Source organism: Pseudorasbora parva, chromosome 16 (assembly GCF_024679245.1).
Source record: "Pseudorasbora parva isolate DD20220531a chromosome 16, ASM2467924v1, whole genome shotgun sequence".
NCBI lineage: Eukaryota > Metazoa > Chordata > Actinopteri > Cypriniformes > Gobionidae > Pseudorasbora > Pseudorasbora parva.
In genome coordinates, this window is record NC_090187.1 from 11,265,074 (window position 1) to 11,292,023 (window position 26,950).

A 26,950-nucleotide genomic window follows, 5' to 3' on the forward strand; every position below is an offset into this window, starting at 1 on the left:
ACATCCCACAAGTTAATGTTCAACCCAGATAAGGTTTCAATAGTAGCTGTTTGTGAAGTGGAATTCACGAGAGAGGATGTTTTGTCTGTGAGTGACCTCTGCACACGCAATCTGGGACACACAGACCACATGATCATGAGCCTCCGGTCACTGAATCAGTCAGACTGAGCAAATGTGTATGACATGCTCTACCCTTTGCTGCAGGTGTTTTCCTGTCAGTGCATATGGACATTTACACAAGGCACAGATCAGAGACGGTTGCCATCAATACTTGCTTAGTCACTGTATTGCATTGTACAATATATGAAAATCATCTTTAAAATGTCACATTGTCATGTAATATGACAAATGTTATGAAATGTTTTGAATGTCATGTTATATTACAAATAGCATTTAGTATTTATTATGAATGTCATTAAGTTCCATGTTTGCTATAATTTTTCATGCCATTTTATAAATGTCACATTATTATTGAATTTCAGTTAATATTATTGTTTTATATTTTGATTGTGACTGGCATTTATTATGTCATTTAATGTAATGTCATGACTGTCAGTTACGTCGTAAATGATTATGCTATGAAAGTCAATAATATTATACAGCATTCGTGAATGTCATTTCCTATGTTAAATGTTATTGTCTTGTCATGTTAAGAACGTAATGCCATGACTGTCAATTGTGTAAAATGTCATTTAACATTATGAACGTCATGTAATGTTATGAATGCCATTTAATAGGTTTTCAGAACACACCAAATCGGCGCGTGCAGGGGTGTTGGGATTCCCTGCGCGTGATCAATTGCAGCGCTGATTGTGAATATGGCATTGATTCATCCAGGACCGCGTGGAATCATACCCAATAACCAATTTTCTTTATTATTCACCTGGGCTCTGCGTGATCTATATTGAAAAGGACCCACCGAACACCCCCGCATTTAATTTTCCTCACCCTCGCAGCTCACCGATCAATGACCGCGTGCATCAGACGCGTCACGCTCGTGCGCGCGCAACGAAAACATGGAAGCGCTTTAAATGCCCTAGATATAGACAAAATAGAAAGAACTACTTGTCACATCCACATTTACAATATCTATTGTCATTTAGGTGTTTGTGTTTTATCCGCAATTGTACTAATATAATGAGTTAAAACGTTTAGGTACACTTACAAGTAAGTGTTAATTGTGTCTTCAACGGTGTCACGCTAAAATGTGAAACATTTGTGAAACTAAGAACATTTAACCACAACAATGAGAGTATTTATAAACTGGGGGCTGTGGAAAAATGTATAACTGTTTATTAACATTTAGCTGTAGAAATAATTAGGATATATTATGTTATTTTTTTAATCATACTTGAACAATTCAAGTTTATAAAACTATGTAGTCTCTAGGTGTTGTACATCTATACTCTGGCTGGCATGAGGTCGCGCGCACGAGGAGCACGAGCGGCTCTGCGGTGATCGTGCTGCGCGCTCCAGTTTCAGCAGCAACAGCAGCGGGAGGAGAAACGTATAATCCGCTCGTTAATGTTGACAGCTACGTGACACGAGCGATTTTAACCGTTCTATGCAGGAAATTGGACACCGGGACACGTATTTCAGCAGAGCCCGTGTGTGTTTAAACGCACGGGGTGTTTAGAGACGGATGAGCGGCTGCCAGGCCGAGCGCGGACGGATGGGATTCCCGGTCTAACTTAGATGGAGAGAAACCTAGCGGGCGGAGAAGCGTCGCGGCTGTAAATAATTCAACATCGGCGTGATCAACAAAAATGCATCTGCACCAGGTGCTGACGGGGGCCGTTAACCCAGGAGACTGCTGCTACTCCGTGGGAAGCGTCAACGACGTCCCGTTCACGGTGGGTGAGAAATAAACCTGCGCGGCGCGTTATTTTACGCTTGTGTGTGATCGATGATCAAGAGTGACTCGTGTGCATCATCATCATCATCACCACCACCACCATCATCATCACCACCATCCTCATGATGCGTGTATGAGTTAAGCGTGCCATCTGTCATCCTCAAGGTTATCTGCGGTGTGTGTGTCTGCAGATCAGGAACACACACACCTGCGGTGCCTCTATCTATGGATATGCAAACTCGTAGCATGCACGATGGCATGACATGCAATCCATTCTTAAAGCTGGTTGCAATGCTCACCGATGATGATGATGATGATGATGATGATGATGCGTAGCAGCAAAGGGGATGATGATATTCTTATTTAGCTCACAACCTAGTTAGTCAGCCGCCTATTTACCTAGACGGCATCAGACCAATGTGATGCCCAACAATGCTGTCTACGGAGGTTTTCTAGGTTGCTTGTCTAGGTTGCTTAGTAGGTTATGAGACACTGCCATTGTGCTTGGATGTTGAGCCCATCTATGGTTGAGCCCATCAGCTGTGCACACAGTGACGTCAGAGTACAGTTGACAGGCCAGTCTCTACTGTCTACAGTCTCTAATGTAAAGACATCACCGCGTGTTGTGTACAATGAATTAGGGCTGTTTCAAAAACGGATTACACTTTATTTTAAGGTGTCATTGTTACAGTGTATTTTATATATTTATAGGGATAGTTTATGCAAAAAAGAAAATTCTGTCATAAATTACTCACCCAGTTTAGGTTTTTATAAATCCCGCATGCGTCGTGGTGCTCACGCGAACAGCATCGGCTGCCGTAAAACTCGAAAGTGCTGCACTGTTTACAACTGCTAGAGACTGACACTGGCTAAAACGAAATTGTTGAATAAAGACGTTTTTTTTTTTCTCATAACCTAAAAATGCTCAAAACGTATTATTCACTTCATACGATTAAGGTTGGACCACTGGAGTCACGTGGACTAGTTTAAAGGGTTAGTTCACCCAAAAATGAAATTGATGTCATTAATGACTCACCCTAATGTCGTTTTACACCCTCAAGACCTCCGTGCATCTTCAGAACACAGTTTAAGATATTTTATATTTTAGTCCCAGAGCATACACTGTAGCCTACTGTCCATGTCCAGAAATAAAAACATACTTAAAGTAGTCCATATGTGACATCAGTTGGTTAATTGGAATTTCTTGAAGCATCGAAAATACATTTTGGTCCAAAAATAACAAAAACTACGACTTTATTCAGCATTGTCTTCTCTTCCTCGTTTGTTTAAAATTCTCAAATAAAGATTCAAATGGCCATGAATCAGTGTATCTGAATCATGAGTCAATATGCTGATTCATGGCCGTTAGAATCTTGAGGTTTGAAAACAAACGCGGAAGAGAAGACAATGCTGAATAAAGTCGTAGTTTTTTGTTATTTTTGGACCAAAATGTATTTTCGATGATTCAAGAGATTCTAATTGACCATCTGATGTCACATATGGACTACTTTGAGGATGTTTTTGTTCCCTTTCTGGACATCTTAATATAAAATATCTTAAACTGTGTTCCAAAGCTGGTTACAGCCCGGTAACCAGACTGTACTAAACTACAGTTAGTTTAGTGTCTTTGTTTGTATAGCCTACAACAAAAAGTGTTGCATAATGTAGTGAACACAGCAAAATATGCACAATAATGATTCATATGAATGTTTATAGCTATGTAATGATGATTAGGAGGATGCCTAATGGAGTTTGATCAAACCAATACCAAATACCTTACTGTTGTTTGGCCATAAAACTATAAAACACAGAAATGTGATTCAGCAAGCTGTTTGGCAGCACTCCTCTATCACCATTTAGATCTTATTGAGCTCACTGTGAAGACTGCAGTGATCATTGCTGGAATATTACTGGCAGCTCATAAATATCTGCTGTGAACTTATACGGGCTAGAAGAGAGTTGCGTTTTTTGAAGAAAAGCTCTCATGTACGCTTTGATTTGTCAGACAGCAGCTTTCACAGAGCAGAAACAAGAACTGAAACCTGCAATACAACCTTAATATTTCTTTGTGGCTTAACACGGGTTCTCCATCAGAAAGTACACACATGCTTTCACATGATTAGGTCAGTTTGGACAGTACAGACGATGATTGTAGTGAGCTTTTGCAATAGCTGTATGTGGGCAATGCATGTGGGCAGGTGCTGGTAAATCCCTGTTGTTGTGTGAAAGCTGCTTGTTTTCATTTTTTTATGAACAGAAACTGGGAGTATTGATATGTTAAAGGAGATATAAAAACACAATCCATTTTGTGATTTGAGAAGTTTCAAGAGCTCCATGTTCTTATTTGAAGGTGGAAAAGAAAATGTATTTACACTTACATTTTAAATTACATTTACAATAAATTTACTAAATAATGAATTTCATCTTGTAGCTCTATTGGATGTTTACGGAGACCCCTGGTCTAAAATGGTACTTTGCATTCATCATGTGCTATTTGGAGCAAACATGGTTTAGATATTTAAAGCTACACTGTGTAACTTTTTTAGTTTATTCTTAGCTAAAAACACTTAGTTCTTTCAAAAATATATGTGCTCATTAATGTATATTTACTTCTTTCACGTAATAAAGTATTCTCGTAAGTTTATAATATGCCATTGAATATAAATACGGGTGAGGGGTTCGAATACCGGTCTCCATGTTGCCCCTCCATCTTGAAAGTACATTAGCCAAAGAGGGACATACACATAAATTTAAGCTTCGCCTTTCGTGTTTTAACACTCGATGGCACCGTGTCGAATGTGAAGCGGGGGATTGCTATGTTAATTTTGGACTAAATCAGCCACCGTAGGAGTTAAAACGAAATCGGAAATGAGAGGAACAGAAACTAATATTCACTGGATGGTCATAAACCTTTTCACCGCTAGATGGGGGAAAATATCACACAGTGTAGCTTTAATATTAATACTCAAAAAAAAAACGTACTTTGTACTTGTAATTTGTACTTTTTTTTATTTTATTTTTTAAAGAGTTGTCAGAACTTTTTTCAGAATCATTTGTTTAGAAACATTTAAGTCTTATATTCAAGCCTGCAGACATTTAGTTAAAGATACAGTAAAAACAGTAATATTGTGAAATATTATTACAGTATAAAAGGACTGATTTCTATTTGAATGCAGGTAATTGTGAGATATAATTTATTCCTGTGATGGCAAAGCATAATTTTCAGCTCTCTTCAGTGTCACTTGATCCTTCAGAAATATTCTAATTTGATGCTCAGTTATTAATAATGGCTCTTATTATTAGGCATGTTGAAATTAAACAGCTATTACTTTTTTTGTGTGATACATATTTAAGTATTTATTTAGGTATAAATCTTTAAGTATAAATCTTTTGTAACATAAATCTTTTTTTACTTGTTGAGTAAAATTCTTAATTTACTTACCCCAAACTTTGGAATGTTAGCTTCGATATTACAGGAATAACTTTCTTTTAAATTGTTATCGTCATTTAACTGTTTTTACTGCATTTTCATCAAATAAGTGCATCCTTAATGAGCATTAAAGAAAATCTGTCAAGTATTCCACACTTTTGACCAGCAGTGTATATTCCATTAATTGTGATTAATTTAATTAATTGTGATATCAGTTTTTGTCATGAAAAGTTCTCAAATTAAACAATTTTTGTAAAGCATTGAGTTGATCAAAAGCTTTAGAAGACTCAGCACTGGGTGTGTGAGAGTTGTCAGTCTCACTTTTCGAGTGTCAAGGCTTTAGACTTTTTGGCTTCCTGCTTACTGCACCAGTGTGAGGCTTGCACGTGATATGGCCAACCCACAGGGTGTCAAAAAAAGGGAACATATTTTGTTTATCTTTTCATTATCTTTTGCTGTTTTGCAAGAAGGAGTGGTGTTTTGTGGCTTGTGAAGAGGTGGATTGTAGTGTGTGTTTGTGTAGGAATGCTAGTTGTCATTGGACATGGCATAAAAATACAGCCCAGCGCGGTGTGTCTGTATATGTTATGCTCACGCCAGGGTGACACGCACTTCCATCCCGCAGACGCCTCATCCTGGGGCCTGCTGGGATCATTAGCCAGCAGGAGTGGAGGGTGGATCATAGCACAAGGGGATTTCAATGCCATTGGGCTTTATTTGAGTGCTGAAACCTCACTGGAATATAGTTGCAATATTCAGATGTCATGACTCTAGACTGTGTCTAAATGGTTGACTTTGCAACCTGTTTTTTTTTTACTGCCAGTGCGACTGAATTTTGTTAGAGGTTGTGCTGGTGCCACTACCAATTTGCCTAATTCATAAGATACAGATCACAGCACTTTTTTTTTTTTTTTTTTTTGCAGAGCAGAGAGAGTGGCTGTGCATGCCAGATTGAGAAGGTTAAGTAAGATGCTCTGCTGAAAATGTATCCTTTTAAGAGAAAAGGGGATTTGGGTGATTTCTTTTCTTGACCGTGATGTGGAAAACGCATAGCCTAGAAATCTAGACGCACCTAAGTAGCAGAATTTGCAGCAACTGTCGTCGAGCAACTTTCCATAGACTTGTGAGCTGGAAAAACCAAACTCTGGTCAGGCCAATCACAACGTGTATAAGAGTTGGTGGACGGGCTTAACATATAGATGGCAGAGTTGCAGAGGTTCCTCGTGCTACTTGTAAACACAGAAGCTGGCGAACGGCGGTCTTACGAATTGGCTTTGACCGCGACTCTGGAAGACTTGAGCTTTTCTTTGAGTAAAGAACAAAGAATGGCACTGAAGTCATTCTTAAAAAGGGAAGCTGTGTTCTAAGTTTTTCTGACCGGATACAGCAAAAGTTTAATCTATCAACTAGCTCCGCTTCACGTTGCTCTGGTTGGTTGTAGCGCTATCTAATTGCGTGCAGAGGGAGTTTGAAAGACAACCGTTTATCCCGCCTCTCGGATTGAGCCCTGTCTATGGTGAGATTCCAGACCAAACATCTTGATGTGGATCTGGCTAGAAAACGCAGACTTAAAAAAAAAAAAAAAAAAAAAAAAAAATATATATATATATATATATATATATATATATATATATATATATATATATATATATATTTTTTTTTTTTTTTTAAGTCTGCGTTTTCTAGCCTGACAAGCCATATATATATTACATAATATATATATATGTAAGAAAAAAAAATAAAACCCTACTTGACATCTGGCAACCCCAAGCAGAAAAGATAGTAGAGGCTGTTACCAATGCAAGATAAAATAAAAAAAGAGTTTTCAGGACAAATAAGCATTGAGGCAGCTATCTTAAGAGAAGCATAAATTAAAATGCGATTAATTGTGGAGCCAATTATTTAATTAATTTTTACATAAAATAAATTTACATCCGCATCCCATCTCAAGCTACTGCTGTCGCCAACTCAAGCTACAGTCAAATGTGCATTTCAACATGCAACATTGTAATTAATACTCCTTGGCACATTAGTGCTACCAAATCAGGTGCTGGCGCTGTAAACTTGCTTTCAAATGTTAGTCTGGAGACCTGGATATTTTTAAAATATGCAATGTGCAGAAATATAGCTCATGTCTGCCAGTACACGAGCTGATGTTTATCACTGAGCTTATGACACATAGCATAACAAGCTGTCGTGCTTCCGGGTTCTTCAGACAAACAGCTTGGGTAGATGTTGACATGAACATGACATGCTATGATTTTCGATGTTTTTTTTAAAGGGATACTTCTCAGAAAATGAAAATTCTCTCATTACTTACTTCCCCTTATGTCATCCCAAACCATAAGACCGTTGTTAAACTTCAAAACACAAATTAAGATGTTTTTAATGAAACGTGAGATATTTCTGTTCCTCCATTGAAAGCCGATTCAACATAAGCTTCAAAAAGTTATTTAAGACATACTAAACACAACCCTATGGAGTGGTTTAATTCAAGTTTTCTGAAGACTTAATATTTAAACAGATTTAATTTAAGATTTTATTCACATACAAACATTAATCAATGCACATAAAATAGGTTTGTTCTTCATTTGATCCACAGATGATAATGGAAATCTACAACTACCGGTTAAAGGAATATTCTAGATTATTTTCAGCGTGAAGTTAATGGATGGCAAATGTGGCCTAATGGCGATTACCTCAGATAAAGTTACAAATAGTTTTGATTTGTGTCTGTTTTATATTTCATAAATAAAGAATTAAAATATTCAAAAAAATTATGGTTATATTTTAGATTATAACCATAGTACTTAAAGATTACACATGATTTAGCATGAGACACTTACCAAACCAGTCTGTACAAAAATATATACAGTCTTTCACTTTTACTTTCAGTGAAGCAAAACATAAACCTAGCTAGTGTGGTTTATTGATAGAAGGAAAATACATGTAGTTGTAGATTTCACCATAAAGGACCAGAACAAATAGTATAGCTACATCAATTTCATTGGAAGGTATAACCAGAAGAAAGGCAATTCCACCACAAAAGTATTTTTTTCTTTTCTTTTTTTTGCTGAAATATTAATTTTAAATGCTTTATAAAAATATGTGCTTAAATGGGTACTTCAGCACTGGGAAGATGAATCTGTATTAAAACTGGGTCATCAATGTAGTAGAAATGTGAAATTATTTTTGAATTTGGTGCCTTCTAGACTGAGAAAAGACAGACAATAGCCCCGTTTCCACCACAGGAACTTTACCCAGGAACTAGGAACTTTGGGTGGTACTTCGTGTGTTTAGACCGCAGGAACCAGGGTAAAATTGAAGTTCCGGGTAAATATTTCCCCCTCCAAACGGCCCTGCTCGCGAGGTAGTACTTTTTCAAAGTTCAGGAACTTTCGAGGGCGGGACTTGGGCGCTGAACATGCTGATTGGTTGAGCTCACGCAGTTCAACCGGCATTTTTAAAAGTCTTTTGCGAGGTTCGTTCTGCGTTCAGTAAATATCAGTCTTGCTCTCTGTCTGGTGGCGCGCGGTCGTCTCAGCCATCTCACGTTCAATGTCCGTAATAGCTGATAATAATATACATTGTCATTTTAAATCTAGCTTTACAAGCTTTCTGAATATGCTGCAGCTGCATGCTGCTGAATCTGCATATTAGTGCTCTTTTCTGTCGTTGTTAATTACCTCTTTAGTAAACCTATACATAACCAGCAAAAGCAGCAAAGCTTGAATCTCTTCCATACTCGTTATTCATTTTTTTTCACCATGTAAACGACCTGACCGATTACTTTTAAGTGTGTGTCCTTACATGACGTGACGGCGCGCGCCGCGCTCATGTTGACAAGAGAGGAAAGTACATTTTTCTGAGGGGTAAATTTTTTATTTCGTAAGTTATGAAGATAATGTTGGAGTAATGACACAGCGTATATTGCCCCGGGCAGTTTTTACTTTAACTGCGCCTGACAGAATTTTTTTTTTTCTGAGATGATTATTACACTTTACAACAAATAGCTATAAATAATACTGTATTAGTCCTGGTGGCCGTTAAGAGTTGCTATGGCTACAGTAAACACACTCCAGCTGCTGGAGAAAACTGCGTTGACATTTTTGGTGCGGCAGACAAACTGCATGTGACAAAATGATTGCGATTGAAAGTCATCACATGTAAACACCAGATCGGTTTAGATAACGTCTCATGTAAACAGTTCACTAAATCTTTCAATCGGTACACTTAAAAATGATTACATGTCCTTCACTGATTTGGAGGAGCAGTCGCGCGCAGTCCTACATCACCGGACTAATTAAAAAACCTGTAAAAAAGTTCCTGGTACAAATTGTTCCGGGTAATTTTGGTGGAAACGGGGCTAATGTATTTTTGTCTCATGGGGATGAAAGACTACAATTCCCAGAATGCTTTGCTGCCCTGTGAGGCCATTCCCAAAGCCAACAACTTGATTACTGTGACTGAGTTAAAGACACTACAATTAAAAACTGAACGTGTCTGTTCAATATAATGAGTGAGTCACTGAGCGAGTATCACAGCACTGAGCACTAACTGCAGGAGTCAGATAAATGAGCTGATGAGCTCTCGTGATGAGAGCTGAGGTAATCGCGACTACACTCGCGGCATACATTCACAATGCAAGTTCAGTCTGGCGCGTTTCAGTTCATGCCTTTGCAAGCTTAACTTTCATAGAAATTAATTTGAGAAGTTAAAAGACTTACATTGCTCACCATAGCTCAGTTTAAATGAGTGCCTGTAGCTGTGAGCTGAGCTCTGAGTGTAATCTCCATCCCCCATGCGCGGGTTCAAAACATGTGGAAATGGCTCCCTCTGCTGGCTGTAGTCTTTAGCCTTTGGCCAAACATTCCTCCAATGATGCAAATATCGTCAATTTGCATCATAGGAGGAATCTTTCCAGAAATAAAATGCATAAATCTCTTGTCTCAGGGGGATATGAGGGGGGAAAGCACATTTATTTGAATATACTCCAGGGTTTCTACTGATACAAAGCCATATGCTAATCGCTGAAGTAACCCTTTAATATTTCAAACATGGTAAAGTTGATAGCTATATAATGAGGTTTGTTCAGTATAGGGTGTAGTAAAGCTGATGCTTTTCAAATGAAGGTCTTTTAGTATTTAAACAGTGATGTGTATGCTTGTTCAGTAGCTGTTAACATACTGTGGAATAGCCCTTTATGAGATTAAACCGTTGGTTGGGACTAGTCTTGATCTCTGAAGGGTATTACAATCACTGCACACATGTCGGATCAGGAATGCTGACAGGCAAGAGTTGCACGAGTCGAGTTGTCTTCTCCCAGAGGATCATGTTCTCGGCGATTGATGAATGATTTCTTGCTTTAGTCGTGTTCAGTCTCACTGTGCAGAGGGACATGGATGGTATTCTACTGCACTGAACACACTCATTGTCTGGAATAATGGTACACTTATTTGTTACATGGTTTGGTTTCCAAGTTGTTTTTTTAGTGTTTTCTTAAAGGTGCAGTGTGTAATATTTAGGAGGATCTATTGACAGAAATGTAATATAATATACTTAACTTTTCAATGGTGTTTAAAGACCTTACATAAGGAACCGTTATGTTTTTATTACCTTAGAACGAGTAATTTCTATGTGCATACACTGCAGGTCCCCTTAGAGTGAAGTCACCATTTTGCAGCGCCATGTTTCTAAATTAGTCTTAAATGGAAAAACTGCTCTACAGAGCGCTAGCTACTCTCTGCTGTCTAAGATGATGACATCTTTGTCCTTTTAGGACACCGTAGCTTCTCTATGTGCTTCGAAAGGGAGGGGAGATGGGTGCATGTTTGCAATTTGCAACCTCACTTCTAAAATGTACACAGTGCACTTTTAATTTCTACTCTGGTTTGTTCAGTTCATTTAGATTCAGCTAATTTAGTTCAGTCAGTTTGAGGTCAGCCTAGCTAAAACTAATCTAAATTAGTTGAGTTTAAATTAATTGTAGGGGTGTAATAATATTCAAACCAAACCGAAAAAACGTGAAAACCACAGTACGTACCAGCTCTTACCTCAGCTCTGCTTAGGTCTTTGCTCTTGTGATGAATGCAATCTGATTCCTGCTGCGTTTTTGCCGTGACTTTCGTTCGGCTCACTCACACTTTATTGAACAGACACGTTCAGTTTTTAATTTTCTAACTGGATGCAATTATTTTATTAATGAATATGAAAATGATGGTGGGGGTTGTGTCTTGGTGGGCAAGTGATAACCAGTAGCAATGGCTTTGGGAGTGGCCTTGTTGGGCAGTGAAGCAGGTGCATTCTGGGAGTTGTTGTCTTTCATCCACATGAGCCAAAAATACAATTTCTGGCTTTTCTCATTTTAGAAGGCACCAACTTCTAAAATGATTTCACATCCCTACTACATAAATGACCCAGTTTATACACATTCTTCTTCCCAGCACTGAAGTACAGATAAGATAATAAATAAAACGTAATGGGCAATATATCACATCACCCAAAATTATCAAGGTCATATATTGTGCGATAAATGGATTATCGTAACTGGCCTAGAATTATGAATACTTTGTAAATTTTGTCTTGAACAATCTTAAGAAATGTATTTTTTTTTTTTTGGAATAAAAAATATTTTTATCTTTTTTCTTAAGTAAGAAAATAATAATAATAAAAATATAAGTTAAGAAGAATTGTATTCATAAGAATGTTAATAGCAGAATCTAAGTAAACATACATTCATATAGATTATACATTCATATTATGGAGTTTCTCTTATTTTCTGTGCGCACGCACCTCATTGTGATGTGTGAGTTTGCCTAGTCGTGTCTATAATGGGAACGAGTGTCATTTTGAGCTTGTTTGCTTTCAGTACCTCTGTGCTCTCTTCTCATTAATAAGTCATAGAGAGGATGAGACACACACACTGCTCAGAACAACAGGTGCAGCATTCGGCTCTTCAGTCTGGACGGATTAATGACTTGTGGCAACCTGTGTGTGTTTGTGTGCAATGCATGTGTGCATGTGTGTTTACATTGCACAACTTGTGTACTGCTTAATGCGTCATAGTATATACTATATAGTGCACATAGTTTTATATAAAAAATTGGTAAAGCACAGCACACAGTAGTGATGAATGTTTCAAACAGCGTCACATGACCTCATTATATTAGTGAGTACATTCATTATAATCTAAAACAGATATTTTGCCATTTGAGCCTTCAAACAATTGATTTAGAATTTAATCCCATTGTTACATTAGACAGAATGTCAAGCATATTGCATTGTGGGTCACTGTATTTAGTGCAGTGTGCCCTGTTGCAGGGTTATTATAGTAACTTATACTGATACTGAAAAAATCTAAACTGTTAAATTAAATAAAATACAATCTTTTTTTCATGTAGTTGTAGACTACATTTCTCATTTTTTTGTTTAACTTGATGCACTAAAATAACAAAATAGATAAAAACTACATTTAAATAAAACAAACATTAATACAAATAAAAAGTCGACAAAACTACTAAAACTTTAAGTAAAATGAACAGGAAAATATAAAAACTAAAGAAAAATATTAATATAGTCTAAAATAGTATCTCAATAAATTTAACATAATACCACTGTGCCCTTTACATTTTTCTATGACTGCAATCATCAAGGTATGTTTTATGCATAGAATCATTTTTCAGACTGCAATAATAGTATACGTTTGCTTTTCCTAACATAACTGAGCATGTGCAGTAGATCAGCTCCAGGAGGAAATGTAACCCAGAAAAAAAGGATGCATCAGTAAGCATATTTAGATCATCAAATGGGCACATCTGTTTAGAGTCCGACATGAGAGAACACTGTGTGTAAATCTGTACTCCCTTCTCTTTGTTGGTATTTCACTCATTGTGGTGAACACAGTTTTTGTGTATTTTTTACAACAACATTGTAAATTATAAATGTAAATGTATGCAAGTATGTGATTATGACCATCTGACTCAGTACTCTCTCTCAGTTGTGTTATGACACACATTGCTACATTGTGTTGCCAAAGCAGTTTCACTTGAACCACAGCCAATGTAGAAACGTCAAAACGTGAAAGTGACATAATACAAGTACAAAATAAGGAACAGAAAATTGAGATCTGCCTTTTTTGGTTCCCAATCAGCTGTTTTGGGGACTTTTATTTTTATTGAATTGTTTCATGTTTTTGAAAGATGTCTCTTATGCACAGTGTTTATTTGATTAAAATTACAGTAAAGCATTTATTATTATTATTATTATTATTATTATTATTATTATTATTATTATTATTATTATTATTATTATAAATGCTGAAAACATTATTTCTGCTTAATATTTTTGTTGGAAACTGTGGTACATTGATGAATATAAAGTTCAAACTCTGTAACAATGTAAATGTCTTTGCTTTCACTTTTTGATCTATTAAATGCATCCTTAAAAGTTCTAAAAAGTATGATTTTTTTTCTCCATAAAAAGTATTAAAAAAGAAGACACTTGCTGACCCCAAACTTTTTAGCAATACAATTGTTTAACGTATAGGCAAGCTTGAAGACCTCAGCTGAAGTATGTTTGTCCCCCTTTTTATGAGAGGTAATCAATGCTTTTCATTCAATGCTATGAATTAAATTCTATAGCATTACTGTAAATAATGTCTGTGGTATTACTTGTGTATCTGGAAAAGAGACAGAAAGGATTATTAGCCTATTACTTGTATAAAGCTTGAATCGGTATCGGCCAATCATGATGACAAAAAATTGGTAATCGGTTGTCTGGCTATCACCAGACCAAGCTCAATCTTTTAATATTGATAATTTGGTCTGGGGAGTCTGCTCTGTATTTTCTACTGTACAAGAGGTGTAATTGAAGAGCATAATTGAAATAACTGTACGCAATTTACTTATTGGTAAGCCCTTCCCTCGAACGCAATGAGCCAATAGCAGTTGAATATCAGTTGCACGGGCACCGGAACTCTTTAGGTTTCAGCGCCATAGAGAAACATTGGAAAATCTGAGGCTCTCGTTGGTTTGATGTTCCTGGGGAACTGCAACACTGATTCCAGGTATCCTGAGAGGATTTTTTTTTGTTGGTTTTCATACTCTCATTAAGTTACAATTTAAGTTAGTGATGGGTAACTAACGTTTCCCACGTCATGTAACAGTGTATCTCTCCTTATTATTAATGTAAATTAATTTAATCTAACCCTGTGAACGTAATATGAGGCTTCTCCGGCTTGTATTGTGACCTGTAATCCCTTGTTTACAATTTAATCTCCCATCATATTTATTTTAAAATATTTTATGTATTTAAGTCCCACTTGAATGCTCCACGACGAGAGGGGGCCCTTTGGTGTCAGACTTTGTTGTTTTGTATACATTTTTGATATTTCTGTGAGTTTAAATATGTTTAAGGTCTACAGTATCTGTCTTACTATAGTTGAGGGACTGCTATTTTGATGGGTATTATAGTTTACGGGTAGTGAAAGGGAGAGCTAGCTTGCACACAGTTTGTCGGAGTTGTTTTGCAGATACAGATTTACCAGTTATTAACTGCACTCACGAAAAGGCACAAGGTCTGTATATGTTTGTTTACTGTTAGTTGTAACAGTTTTTTTTGTTGGATTTGCTGTGTATGTTAATGATAATGCAATGGAGAAAGAGAGAGAGTATGTGAATGAGACGTTTATGCACACTTCATGTGCTTTGCTTGTTCAGCTCTTATGGTGATTTTTCTTTGGGTGTGAAAAACGATGTAATAAACTTCGTAAACCATCAAAAAAGTTTGGTTATCATTCAGATGGGGTACACGCTACATTTTGTGTCCAAAGGGGGGCGGGGCTTACGATAGGTGAATTGGATAGTCCTTCAACCAATCAGACCACAAGAGGTGTGATCAACAGATATCGATCCATTCTTTTCTATTAATCATTGTGTTAAGTCAGTCTGTGATTGGTTCACACAAAAGTGTGACAGAAGCAGGATAGATAAATGTACAGGTTTCTAGCCTGAGCTGCAGGGCAAAATCCAATTGCCGGCAGATCAGGCTGAGTTTACCCAGTCTAGGTAATCGTATTGGCTGCAAAAATTCTGATCCTGACCCTAGATCAGATGCTTTCTTAACCTCTGTTTTTTCATCGCTGCCATTTTTTTATTGTCATAATTGTGTTTATTTTGTTATTGATATGAAAGCATGCAGGACATAATTCACACATTCATCTAAATGTCGCTCTCAGCAGCGTGGACAGCATTGGATGTTCGCTAGCAGACTTAAAATATACCGCTGCTCAAGTATTTTAAACTTCTTTTTACCCCAATTCGAAGAATGAAAAAGAACTTTGCTGTGAGTATATCAGGCCTTTATAGTAAATGGTCTCACAGATAAACAAAACGGTTTAATTGCATGTATGTAGAAGTAAAATCTGAATGATTTTTAAGTTCTTGTTAAGGAAGTAAGACTGTTGTGTTTGCTTAGCTTTTGGGATCCTAAGGTGTTAAATAAGTTTTGAAAATGACAGCGCAGGCTCTAACTGTGTGATTTCTGTTTCTTTAGGCATATGGCTCAGGCTGTGATATTGTGATCCTCGCAAGTGATTTTGAGTGTGTTCAGATTATTCCTGGAGCTCAGAATGGAAACATCCAGGTGGGGTGTGTGGAGTGCTCTCACCAACTTGGCCGGGTAAGACCATACTACATTTCTTGACGTTTAGATTAATCCTTTTAGAAGACCTTTAATCTAAAGCACTGAACAAACAAGGAATACTATAACAAAAGATATCCATTCTATTTAAACAATAACATGAGCAGCCATATATATATATATATATATATATATATATATATATATATATATATATATATATATATATATATATATATATATATATATATATATATATATATATATTAATTCCTACTGTACATATTCCTGAAAATATTGTGAAATATTACAGAATATTCTTGAAAAATATCAAATACACACTGTAAACCCTAACACTCAAAATAATTAATTGGTTTGAGTAGAGCCAACTCAAAGTAAACAAATTAGTTCAAACAATTAACTTTTAGGAGTATTAAGAACTTTTTTTTTTGAGTTCTCAAGTTGTTTCTTTTAATTTAGAATAACTTAAATTTAACCGAAACTGGATTTATATTTCCCAGCATGCTTTGCCATGACACTCAAAAGTGACAATAAATGCCAAAATTAAGCAATGCAAAAAATAAAAGTGTGCAATATTAACGTTAAGTTGGAGATTTAGTAGTGTTTAAAGTTTTGTTATGCTAGTTTGGAAGAGTTATGTTGTTTTTTTTGCGTCATGGTGAGAAGTGGAGCATGAGCTTAGTTTGAGAACAGATTTATGGTAAATGTATTGTATTGCTGTCCTCATTCAGCAAGTGCTATGCTAGGCTAATGCTACCAAAACATTTCGCAACCAATTAGCAAGGTGGCATTTATTGAATTAGCTATTAGCTAGATATTTTGAAGTTAAATGTATGAATTAGCATACTGAAATATATCAACTTCAGAGCAATTAAAATGTATGCATGCAAAATAAAAAATCTGCAAGTTCTGCTTACTTAAACTTTAAATTTACAGGCACCTGATTGAACTTTTTCAGGTTTACAGTGCAGACATGATGTTGTTGTGTATACAAACTGTCATATAGGCAGGATTTATAAGTTGAATAACTTATTAAAAAAATCTTTTACTATTTTCTTTTACTACTTTCACAAGAACATTTAAATAATCTTTATTTATAAAGATTATTTAAACCAAAATATAAGGTTTATTAGGTTTGGCCGAATTGAAATTATCAGCTCCAGTCCACCTGGACAATACAGAAGTGATTTCCCCTGTGTTTCAAAATCTGCTAACAAATATGTTAATGGTTAACTAACATTTTATGTTTTCCATTTTATGTTTTTTTTTCATTATATATATATAATGCAAATATAGTGAATGTAGGCAATGCTGTACATTATAAGCAATAAAAGGGTTAAAATACAAATATTACATTATAAACCTAAACAACTAATTGCTTACTATTTTACAGGAAATTAAAACAACTAAATAAAAAATGAAAATCAACAAAAACAAAAGCATGAAGAACACACATCACTCGTCTGCTCAACAATAGTGCATTTACATGTATATTTTTCAATCAACACTTAATTTCTAACAAAATATATTTGACAGAAAAGTGTATTTTATATTCAGTTTTATTGCGCTCCTGTTCTACTGTGCTCTGTCGGTTTGATGTGCATGCGCGTGCTGGCGCTCATTCGTTGAAGACTGTGAAGTTGAACAAAACTCGCTTGTTGTCAGAATATGCCAAATGGAAATACTCTGAGGACTTTAAAAATTACAGATAAGGATATAACCATAAAATGTAAGAGGAAAACACGTCAGAGGTTTTGAACTACACACGCTTCAAAGCACGACAGCGCAAACGGTAACGCTTATACTTTTTTTTGAAGCGCTTATAAATATGAATTATTTCAGTCAAAACTTGGATCATGTACCTTTCCTGCAGCAGCTCACTCGATGTCCACCGCTATTTTCCATATGCGTTTTTTCCATAGAAATGGGGTATTCACTCCTGTAAAGCGATTTTACTGGCTGATGTTTCCGAGCACAGCGTGTAGACGCAACTAAACAATAATCAAATTAGTTGTCTATTATTTTCATTATTGGTAATAATACATTTTTATTGATTCTTTTTGCAGCCCTAGTTTAGTTTCTGCATCACTAGCTTCACCATCTGCTCTTGGATGGAGAAAAGAGAGTCCAGCCCAAACTCATTTAAGCTCATTGCCGTGTCAGGCTGGTTGAAATGCTTTAAAGGGGTCATTAATGCGTTTTTATTTTTTCCTTTTCCTTTAGTGTGTAATGTACAGTATTCGTTTGTGTTACAGTATAAAACTCATAGTCTCCCACAAAGGGATTTATTCATCCAGACCTGCCTAAAATGCCTTTATTGAAGTCCAGATTACTTCCTCAAACATTTATGTATATATTAGCAAAATGCCCACCCAAAGGCAAACACAAAGAAAGAAGGTGAGGCTACAGTGAGGAGCACAGTAAAACACGTTTGGGGAAATCAACTTGAAAATTGATTTGAAAGCTGGAATAGAAGACAGAAGTGTGACAAAAAACATGAATATATGTGTGTCTTCAGCCACCTTCTAGACACTAGTCTAGACATTATTGTGGATCTGACAAGCCACAATTCACTCCTGACATAGTATGAACATGGATAAATGAACATTTACTGTATCCAGTTATCTGCACTGACAAAGTTTTTGATGTTATTTTTTTTATAATCACAGTTTCTCTTTGATAATGGTGCTCTTGTATATTAAATGTTTTTTTTTTTTTTATTTTTTAGATCGCTGCATCTTATGGAAATACTGTTTGTATTTTCGAACCTATTGCTTCCAACCCAAACAAACGTCACAAGGTGAGGTTCCTCTGGAGGACAGTTGATCTTAGATCATGATAATGATAATCATAAAGATGTTGAGATGATGGTTATTATTAGAACCATTTTGACATCTTTACCCAAATATATACAGTGATATATATTTAGTATAGGTTCTTATATTTTCTTTACTTTACTTAACTAATTCTAAATATTTTACTAAAAGTGTCTTTATATTACATTTACGTATTTTTGTGTAAAACTTTGTTGTTGTTTTCTTTAAATGAATACTTGTCAAATGAATTTCCTTATAAAGCACTCTTTTTTTGTTGTTGTTCCTTTTAAAGCAACTGAATTACCAATGGCAAAAGACTGGTCAGTTCTTCCTCAATGCTATAACCTACAATCTTGCCTGGGACCCCCAAGGTTGGTGTGAAATATACTTTGTTAATGGATTTATTTTCAATAGTGTCCTTGTTTGCCATTTGCATTAGTTTTTTATTCTCTTTGGATCTTCTAATTAAATAATACATTTAGAAGATGTTTCTATGACTTTAGTATATCCTCTGGATTCGTGTTTGAATAGGCATCTTAAAAATGTGATACTTACATTGAGATTTAAAGTGGTGAATGGGGCAGACTAGTGATGTCACGGTACCAAAATTCCAGTAAAAATGTTTTTATTTTTATTTTATTTAACTTTTTTTTCAAAAATGTTATTAAATTCAATGAGTTTATTATTCATGATGATAATCATTATACGTAAGTAATACATAAACATTTAAAGGCTGTATGCTGCTTTTTAAAATTAAACATTGTTTATAAAAAAAGATCAAGTAAAAATTAAGCAACCATCTAGGCATAATTATTATTATTAGTAGAGATGTATTATTATTACATACACTGTACAATTTTTTTGTTGGTTTAACTTAAAAAAGTAAGTAACCTGGTTGCCTTAATTTTGAGTTTTTGAAATTAAAAATTTGAGTTGATAAAATGAAGGAAATTTGTTTAATAAATAGAAACTAAAAATATTATTGTATCTGAACCACATAATAGATGTGATAAATCATGAAAATAGCACATTTGGCATACTTCACTGCGTCATCAAAAATAAAACACACAATTACCCTATAAGCTTAGACAATCTTTAAATAATATTTTAATAAAGGTTGTGGAATCTCAACAATTTTTCATTGTATTAACTCACATTTTCAATTTCAATGAACTCTTAAGGAAATTTTAAGGCAACCAGGTAACTTTTTTTTTACAGTGTAGAGACAAATATACTGTATTATAGCCTAATTAATTCTGTCAATTTCTTAATGTTACACCGAACATTTATTTTGACGAGTTTCTGTGAAGACCTTTGTGTCTGTGTTCATGATATGACCGTTTTCTCAAATGAAACTGTAAATTCTCACGAAGTGACGGTTCATGCGTTTGTGTCCTCATATAGTGACACACTGCATTTGGCAGTGACTACAAAGACAGCGAGCGAGTGTCACGTGTGTGTGTGCACGCACGCGCATTGTGCATTGGCGGCTGTCATTCACACAGAGAACAGGCAGGATTACTATTTAAATAGTATTTTGCAGTTTATTATAAACATACACTAGTAAATATTCGGCTACAGTCTGGAGCTTAGATTAAACACAGAAACGACTGAACGCAGCTGTGGGTATATACTAATATAATATACTCGGGAGTCGGTACTACTGGTATTACAGAAATGCTGGTATCGTCACATTTTTACAATTTCAGCACCGACTTGGTACCAATTACTGGTACTTGTGACATCCCTAGGGCAGACATTGTTTGTCATGTTGGTCACTACATAATTCCCATACTTACATTTGTGTTATTGTATAATTCTGACTTCACTATTATTTTAAAATGAGCAGAAAATAATAATGGTAGTAATTGTAACAATATAGAAAACAAAGGTTTGTCCAAACTTTTGACTGGTGGTGGTAAACATAAATTTGTATATGTAATTATTACATCTGTTTGTCGTGTAGGCAATCGTATCTTGGCGGCAACTGAGCATTTGCAGCTGTGGGCTCCTCCAACTAGTGACACGCTGATAGAGGAAGAGGAATGTCAGCTGAACGATGACAGAGCTCATGAACTCGTACTCAATGATTGGAAGTGTGTGTGGCAGTGCAAGTGAGTGCAGCTTAACTTAAACACACTTCTGGCTAAACACTAAATCTTTAAAGGTCCCATTCTTTGCGTGTTTTCGAAGCTTTGATTATGTTTACAGTGTGCAATATAACATGAGTTCATGTTTCGCGTGTAAAAAAACACGGTATTTTTCACACAATTGACTTATCTTTACAGCGCTGTTTCCTCTGTCCTAAAAACGGTCTGATGATTTCCTTGTTCTATGAAGTCCCTCCTTCAGAAACACGTACTGAGTTCTGATTGGGCCAGCGCTTCCCGTGTTGTGATTGGACAGCAGCTTAGCGCACTTTGCCCGTAAAAGTCCCGCCTCTTACCATAATGGGGAGATGCAAGCGCTGAATGCGCGCTCTTCTCCACGTGGGAGAGCAACAAGACCACGCCCCCCTTTTTTACGTGTTCTTTTGGGCGGCGGGTTAGTCAACGAACGGTTCTAGTGACGTCATTACATCCCTGCACTTCCTGCTGTAGTCCAAACCGGCCGTCCGCTGTAGGCTTTGAAAGGGAACTTCTGTTAAATAAAAATATCTCGCTTGGCATTGAACTTTGAGCTTTATAATTTTACAGGTATTCTTTATGCTCTAACAGCAACATTACACTCTAACTAAAGTTTGAAAGATGGAACCGCGAAGAACGGGACCTTTAATGTGGCTTGTCTGATTTAATGAACATGGAAGCATGGAAACATTTGATGAATTAAAGTATTTAAAAGGGTCATATGATTGAAAAAGAAAGCTTTTGCTCTTCTTAACTAAAATGTATGTAAAATTCATGTAACAAGTAAGCATACTCTAGGACAGGGTGCAAAAGACAAGGCTTAAGCTAGTCATAGACTAATATGCATATTTGAGCTTACACTTGCACTGACATATTTCAAAGCTACACTGTAACTTTTTTTGTTTATTCTTAGCTAAAACACTTAGTTCTTTCACAAATATATGTGCTCATTAATGTATATTTACTTCTTTCAAGTAATAAAGTATTCTCATAAGTTTATAATATGCCACTGAAAATACATACGGGTGAGGGGTTCGAATGCCGGTCGCCATGTTGCCCCTCCATCTTGAAAGTACATTAGCCAAAGAGGGACATACCCATAAATTTAAGCTTCGCCTTTTGCTTTTAACACTCGATGGCACCGTTTTGAATGTGAAGAGGAGGATTGCTATGTTAATCTTGGACTAAATCGGCCACCGTAGGAGTTAAAAACGAAATCGGAAATGAGAGGAACAGAAATTAATATTCACTAGATGGTCATATACCTTTTCACTGCTAGATGGGGGAAAATATCACACAATGTAGCTTTAAAATATGTCACTACCATTGCTTTTTTAGGGCACGTTTATAAAAACTTAAAACTTAAATGTCCTAATTAAAAAAAGGCCTAATCCTGGCTTAATCTAAGCCCTGTCTTTGAAACCAGGCCTAAGAAAGATGGAATATTTATTTACCAACTTCATACGTCAGAGCAGTGTTCATTTTGACAACACATTTTGATTTAGTTTTAGTCATAGTCATTTTAACAGTAGTTTTAGTCTAATAGTTTTAGTCTAGTTTTAGCCGACTAAATATCATAACATTTGAGTCAACTAAATCTACAGTAGATTTATTCAACTAAAATCTAATGAGTTTAGTTAAATAGTAATGCATTAATCGAGCATTTAATAATTACATAACCGACTGTTACTTGATTAGTAAAAATTTCGACATAATTGTGTTTTTGTTTTTGAATTCTGTTCAAGTCCTAAAATACATGAAAGATCACGTTTATAAAAACTCCCCAAAGTATAGTGTGTTTACGGCCCCTGACCATGCAGGTGTAGTCTGGGCTTTCACAACACACCATTTTAGAGGGACTTTTATAACATATGCTTCACCCTCTGCACAGAAATGTTTACCTGTATTTGCACTTTGTGTGGGTTTTGTCTCAGAACTGCTGCCGCTGTTCACATCACTCAATGGTCTCCAGATGGAGAATACTTCGCCACAGCTGGAAAGGTACCGCACACATACACATCATGTTTTATATTATGGTGGATTTCAGTTGTTATTAAATTATGCTAATTACAATTTCTAAAACCTACACCCATCCCTTACAGGAACTTTTACCATTAGAATGTGTAAAATAATACATTATAAAGGTAAAGCCCTATCAGTATTGGAAAGCTAATTCATATGAGTAATATGTGTTGCTTTGGAAGCTGTGGCTTCAAAATAGTTAAACTACAATCAGGGTACACACAACATGTAGCTAACTATATTTAAGCTATTTAAGGAAGCAATATCTTTATCATACCAGTAGGGATGACCCCGAATAGTCAAAGATTCGATGCATCGATATGTAGAGCCGGATTGGACCACCGATCTCGCGGGTGTAATGAAACGAGGATCATACCATTTTGGCAATATGGGGGTGCTCAATATTTTAAAGATGTGGCGCGGCGCTGAGCTTCGCTTCCGGTGTGGGACCCCTGCGCCGCACCACATCTTTAAAATTCGAACACATGTTTTCAATGAGTGTACACACACCGTCTGCGGCATTCGCCACCTTAAAATCCTGCTGTGCCACAGAGCGCCATTTTAAGGTTTCATATTAAATTTATATTATATTTCCCTCAAATCGTCAATGTACTGATTTCACCCTGTGCTACAAGATACACTTATCGTTCATCTCTTCTGTCAGAAGTAGATTCAAAATTGAGCTCGCATATATAATGTGTGCGTCCGGTGTGAGATGCCTAAACCGCAGCTCTGAGCTTTGCGTCCGGTGTGCGACCCTCTTTAGGCATAATCGACTTAGGAACGTGCATGTAAACGCACTCAAAATTTACTTTTCCTCTCTAGGCAGTTTTTTTTTAGGTTTATTTATCAAAATGTTATTTTATATATTTGTGTGATGTTCTGTATTTCGATCGTGGCTTTAAAATGTTATGAGAAAACGTTTTGTGAATGTTTATCCACCACATTACCTTTTATTTAAACCTAAATAAAAAAAGCCATTGTCAGTTCGTCTGTCAGTTGGCAGGCAGTTTTGGTCGCTTTATTAAAAGTTGCTGCAGTGTGTAAAGGAAAATAAAAATAGTTTCTCCTGCTGACTAGTGTCGTGCCCCTCCCAAGCCATTCACACACACAGAAAATTTGTCTATCAGTCAACTATAGAAAGATTCAACAAAATGAAAGTTGTGATAGTCTTTTCTTTTCTATTGTGACGTATAGGCGAGGGAAATCCGGCTTCTCGAACAAGAACAAATTTAGGCTGGGACTTGATTTTGCTCATTATAAATTGATTGGATTGTTCGATCATTGTGGTTTGCGATTGCTATGATCTTGTGATTGACAACTTCTCCTGCCATCACACCAGTTATCACGTCATCAGAGAACAGAAGAGATGTCACTGCAAGAGGGATTAAAGATAACAAGGGCACATGCATTTAACAAAAAAAAAAAAATCCTTTAAAATATCAATGACATTTTACCCTCGATTTCCAAAGACACTTTAATATATTTTGTCTTTTTATTATACAGGTCAGCAACTGTTTGGATACATTCATATATAATCTATATATATGATCTATATATATATGACTCTATATAATCATTGTTATATAGCTCCACACAGTTAGTCTAATTGTTTAAATCTAATTTTCTTGATTCACCACAAGTACCATGTTTTATCATGCTTATATCGATCTAGCTTACTGCAGTGTGCAACACGTGTCTCAAAGTAGCTGCTGAGAGAATGCACAGAGCAGCATTATAACATTACTTTCAACACACTCAAATAATGTACCTACTATAGCAAATTCATTTTAACAGCACAAATTTTATTAACGCATGATTTACGCAACACACATTTTCTGTTTGATCCGTGGCCTACCTAGTTGGAGAACTCGAGAGCAGCCATTGACATTAAGGAAACGTGACGTTATATAGCCTACATAAGCTAAAACATTTTCTGTTTAACTTTTATTAGACTCCAGGTCGAAATAAAAGAAAAGGGCGTTTTTACACTGAGCATGTTTGCTGCAGTCCAAGTCCGAGCATGATAGTTCTCGGTTTCCCCCGCAGCGCTGGTCAACTTGATTCTGTTTTACCCTGGTGCATTTGCGTGCATCTTACATAATCACAAACATCCACAGGGTATGATAGAAAACAGAACGGGGGTCAATATATTGAATGAAGGGCCTTTTGTTGCATGCTTGTAAAGGGACTCTGAGGAGATTGCATGCGCGATGTGCGAATACACTGCAAGCTCGCTCTCGCTCATATACAAGGTAAATCATTTACACCATCACCACTTACGTGTTTTATTGAACTATACATTATAATCAGCTAAAACAGACATGCAGGTTACTTTTCTGAACAAGAGTGCTCCCAATTCCGTGTTTCTCACACCGTTCATGTGAAACGTGGCACAGTTCGAGTGCATCTCCTCCAGGATTCGGTCTCGGGTTTGGTGTACCCAGGTGCGCTACCAGATCTCTCTGACAGCTTTCACATTACCAATTTTTCATCTAAACCTTACATCACTCTGAACTAAACTGCCAGTGTAAAAACTCCCTTTATTTATATTCCTAAAATGAAAGAAATCACTGATTATTCTGATTTTTTAAGCTTAGGCCTAAGAGACATGAACAAGTTCTTTGAAAAACATCTATGACTTCTGACACATGTCTAGTCTTCATGCTCTGAGTGTGAGTATGTGTATGTGAGTATGTGTATGTGTTCTGTATGTGAGAACATACAGCTCTGAGTATGTTTTCACTAATAAGAAACGTACATTTGCATAAAGCATGCATATTTGTCCATATACCCATGTTGATTAGAGTAATAAAAACATGAAAAATATTAATTTAAGGTACATTTAGAACTGATAAAATTGTGATAAAATTGCGATTAATCACGAGTTAACTCTCGACAGCACATAATCTAATATGATAAAACACAGCTGCGTTACCTCACATATGCATGATCGGGAGAAGCGGAAGTGGTTGTCTGCGGTATAATAAAAGCTCAGAGATATCAAGGCGTCGTCAAGCTATGGCTGGTTTTGAATATGCGACCTCTAGCGGCAAAAATGACATATTGTGGCTTTAAGGCACAGATGTTCACTGACGTAGTGGAATCGCACACGCGCACGTTGTCATGTGGACACAAAAAATGTAGCTGCATGTAGTCATCTTTGGTTGATGAAAAAATTGATGCAGAATTTACACCAGCCAGAGCCACAGGCAAAAGAAGTATACTTTTGGCTTTATAGTTAGCTACTGATCCACCAGGATTATAAAACATTCTGTCCTACTTGGGTGTCTAAATATATTCATCAGTTTAAATGTGGTTGCTTAGGACATTTCTTAGAAAATCACTTGTTTTATCTTATCTTCATAGCCTGAACACAAAAAGTAATTTCTCTCCCTCTCGCTCAGGATGACTGCCTGTTGAAGGTGTGGTATCCCACCACAGGATGGAAGTCTGCAGTGGTGATGCCAGACGTGACTGATAAAAAGGTCCCAACGGTCAATTTCTCATTCGTGTATCTGGCCCACCCACGTACGGTCACAGGCTTCTCCTGGAGGAAGACCAGTAAATACATGCCCAAGTATGTCAAATACATCCACATGCTAAGTTGTATGCAAGCGGCAACCTCCCGCGATCTCTCTTGAAGCCAATACGGAAGTAATGTAAACTGCAACAGGCTCCAGAAGGGAGCAGAATCTTATTGTGCCCCATGTTGAAATTCCCAACTTTTCAGCAGAAAAAAAAAACATGTTTACAGCCTGGTACAAATTGTGGTTTTGGCCGTTACGGCTAATTTTGACCTTCATGACAACTGTGAAGGGGGTGAATTTTTTTTTATAACTCATTCGTTTACATTATATAAAACCTTAAAGGGTTAGTTCACCCAAAAATGAAATTTCTTACATTAATGACTCACCCCAATGTCCTTCCACACCCGTAAGACCTCCATTCATCCTTTGAACACAGTTTAAGATATTTTAGATTTAGTCCGAGGCCTTTCTGTCCTTTGAATGTAAGTGTATGCCCACTGCTGTCCATGTCC

At 36.3% G+C, this 26,950-nt stretch overlaps 1 protein-coding gene across 3 annotated transcripts in view; it reads left to right on the plus strand.

The window, feature by feature from the left end:
* Window positions 1–1,458: 1,458 nt before the first annotated feature.
* Window positions 1,459–26,950, plus strand: part of dmxl2 (Dmx-like 2) — a 106,592-nt gene continuing 81,100 nt past the window's right edge. For all 3 annotated transcript variants that reach the window (XR_010898451.1, XM_067419586.1, XM_067419587.1), the window contains exons 1-7: window positions 1,459–1,853; window positions 15,837–15,962; window positions 18,673–18,744; window positions 19,053–19,131; window positions 20,727–20,874; window positions 22,821–22,887; window positions 26,316–26,488. Coding sequence is in view for 2 of the 3 variants with exons in the window: in XM_067419586.1 (XP_067275687.1) it covers window positions 1,767–1,853; window positions 15,837–15,962; window positions 18,673–18,744; window positions 19,053–19,131; window positions 20,727–20,874; window positions 22,821–22,887; window positions 26,316–26,488 (752 nt within the window). In the remaining variant the exon portion in view is untranslated. The remainder of the gene's footprint in view (window positions 1,854–15,836; window positions 15,963–18,672; window positions 18,745–19,052; window positions 19,132–20,726; window positions 20,875–22,820; window positions 22,888–26,315; window positions 26,489–26,950) is intronic.